This window comes from Crocodylus porosus, unplaced genomic scaffold (genome assembly GCF_001723895.1).
Source record: "Crocodylus porosus isolate Cpor-Errol unplaced genomic scaffold, CroPor_comp1, whole genome shotgun sequence".
Lineage (NCBI taxonomy): Eukaryota > Metazoa > Chordata > Crocodylia > Crocodylidae > Crocodylus > Crocodylus porosus.
The window spans coordinates 23,676,901-23,680,161 of NW_017728931.1; the positions used below are offsets into that span (position 1 = coordinate 23,676,901).

Here is a 3,261-nt window from a genome sequence, read left to right on the forward strand (position 1 = left end):
ATAAAGGTGCTGCATGTCTTTCCTCCCAAGGTGGAGAACCTTGCATTTTTCGGTGTTAAACACCATGGGGTTCTCATCCGCCCATTTGCTGAGCTTGTCCAGGTCAGCCTGGATCACCTGCCTATCTTCTGGCGTGGATGCTTTGCCCCAAAGTTTGGTGTCATCGGCGAACTTGGCCAGTCCACTCCTGACTCCAAACCCGTTTATTTTAGAGTTAGTATTTTTGGTCTCCTGCATTTCAAATTAATGAGGTTTCACTGTACAAAAAAATGCATTTATAAAGTTACGTTAATTAACTACCCTGATAAGAAAAAAGCAAAGAATGTGTATGTGGACAAACGGACACATTAGCCACCATAAAAGGGCTCATGAGTGCACAGCAACTGTTATGCTCTAAACGTTCCATCTTCATGATCCTGTAGGGACACAAATGAGCTAAATTGCCCGACTTTCACTCTGAATGTATGTGAGTTAAAGTTTGTGTGTGTGGTTTTGTTAGCTTTATATTGCTGCAGAATCATATGGGTGTAGAAGTTGCACTGCTAACAGCTTGTATTGGTATGGTTTGATATCAGTATGATTGTTACAACTATCCATTTACTACGTCTGTGCTGCATGCTTAACTCCTAATTTACCTCAGACCAGTATTTAAACTGTTGGTTTTGTCATAATTTTTGCTGCTTATTTTTTAGCAGCCCTTATCTGAAACGCAGTAAATTGACTATGACACACACAATAAAATTGGTTTCTGATGAAATCAAGCTGATATATGTGCTTATCCACTTTAGGAATGTTAAATTAGTATTTTACTCAAACCCACACATATTTACAAATGAATATCAAACTGTGTTTTTATCCTTGAAAACTCTTAAATAGTCTACATTGAGGAAAACTGAGTATCAGCTCAGTGTCCTCATCAGCTTTTGTGAATAATTTATATCGTGGTTTGAAAACTGACATTATTTTCATATCTGACAGTTGTTTTTTGTATTGGATATATTTTTTCTAGAAGGAGGAGCATTTGGTGTAGATTCATTAAATTAGGGAGATGCAATTAGGGAGTTGTGATGTAAGGTTAATATAAAACTGTGTTTTTCTTCCTTTTGATAGTCTTGAGTTGTTGATCCTGCATTATTTCTGAAGTGGTCTGATTCATTCCTCTCCTTTAATTTTTTTTTTCATTCAGTGATTCCCTTCAAAAGATCTGAGATTTTAAACTGTATTTCAGTAGAACTCCTATACCTAATATATGTACTTTGTAGCAAATGTCCTTCTGTCAATAAATCACTTTTTATTTTATCAGGCCCAGGAGAAGTTCCTACCACAACCCTAACATCAATGCTGAAAACATGTACAAAAGAGAACTGTTCTGCTTCAATACCAATTACCAATCTGGGTTAGTATACAAGCTCCTCAGAACTGATAAGGTAAAATAGAGGAATTTGTAATGTAATATATCATAGAAGAGACTTTTCACATGGAAAGGAATAGCCATGGTAATGCATTAACATTTGTACTGCTATATAAGCCCTTGACATGCTGCAAAAAATGACCATATAGCTGTTCAAGCTGTTTTTGTAGGACTGTGAAGATGGGGAAAGGACAACAAAATCGTACCTCTTTCAAAAAGGAACTTGGTAGTAGTATATTGTGTAGTACCCTATGTTATGTCTGTTTAGTTATATATGGCAGTTTAGGGGTCTGTAGGACTCCCCTGCATCCCACAGTGCTCTGAGCATACAGAGCGGATGGCTCCCTGAAAGCTCACCCAGGTGGTGGAGATCATGCTTTTGAGGTGACTTTGTAGTTCTCCAGCCAGCATATACTACCATGGTGCCATATATTTGTAGAAAGAATGTTCAGCTCACAGTTTGCTGGGTAATGAGGTTATACTGATAGCATCTCTTTAAAGGAGTTTGATTTTCTGTGTTTTGTTCCTTTTGCACTATATTCATACAGGGCAAAGTCTTGTTTTGCCTTTATGCACCTAAGTGGCACTTCTGTAGCTGCATAATGGCAATGTTTGGTAACAAGCACAGGGGGCTACACTTTAGCCACCTAGCCAGCCAAGTAGCTAACACTACCGTGTACCTAACCATGATATCCATGTACCTAACCTAGGTAAGTCCTGAAACGTTAGCTCCAGAAAAATTAAATTGTGGGCAGGGGAGAGGGTCCCTAGCCTTTAACTCTAGCCCTAACTTTGTTTTTGCCTCTAGTAGCTTTTCTACACCCTGTGTTTAATGTAAATTGGATAAAGATAAAAAGCAGTAAGAGACTTTTATACCCTTTTGGGGATGTGAGTCCCTCCCTTCCAGCACAAGTGTCTATCTGACTACCTTTCTGTCTGGTTGGAGTTATATAAATCAGCACTGATATAAAATATTATCTGCAATTTGAGGTTTTGGCTTCTGGAAGCCATTCAGTTCAGTCTATCAAAGGCATCTCAGTGCCCCAAATATGATATTTTTAAAGCAGTTTCTTAAATACACTATTTCAGTTAGCCATGAAAGCAGAAAATTTATATTTATAAAACTGTGTTATTTCTGAAAATTTCATGTTGCAATCATCATGTAGAATAGAGAGAAACGCTACCCTTAAGACAAGGCAGTCACACAGCTTGAATGAGTTCCCTCCCTAAAGAGAAAAAGGGAAGAGGAGGAGCAGAAAAAGGGTAGGCCATGATTCTGATCCTCCTTTTACCTGCCGGCCAGCAGGGCATGGGGAGAGAATACACACTGCCCTCTTTAACGGGCTGCTGATACTGCTAATGCAATATGGGAGTGTTGGGAAGGATTCTGCCTAAGTCAGAATTCCTCTAGGAATTTGTTACAAAAGGCCCTTCTGCATGCTCACACACTTATGATACAATCTAAGAGCATGTAGCTTGACTAACAACACACAACAATCCTGTGATAGGTATAGGGATTAAAGCCAAGTATCCAGCTTCCTATAGCCCAGTCATGTACCTATGGAAGTCAGTGGGAGGCTTTTCATTTGCTGTGCTCCAGCCAAAAGTTCCCTGCTATAATGACTCATATATAAACCAGCCCCTCTTTAATAACTCATAATGCTAGCTGTCACATGAGGATGGAACAGAATGAATACACAAGAGACAGCCCTTCACCAAATGCACCTCCAATTTTCCTTATACATACCTTCTTTATATATCAGCTGCGCACTTAAGGGCCCATTGAGAAAGCTGCCTCATGGAATCTAGTGGGAGTACTCTTAAAGCTTGCAGTGTTGATGTTATAGGGG

General features: G+C 39.1%; 1 protein-coding gene across 1 annotated transcript in view; it reads right to left on the bottom strand.

Moving 5' to 3' along the window:
• The window catches only part of RASSF8 (Ras association domain family member 8), a 16,304-nt gene extending 14,472 nt beyond the window's left edge, over positions 1–1,832 (bottom strand). Inside the window, exon 1 of the mRNA XM_019543873.1 lies at positions 1,769–1,832. Coding sequence (XP_019399418.1) covers positions 1,769–1,832 — 64 coding nt within the window. The remainder of the gene's footprint in view (positions 1–1,768) is intronic.
• Positions 1,833–3,261: the final 1,429 nt, after the last annotated feature.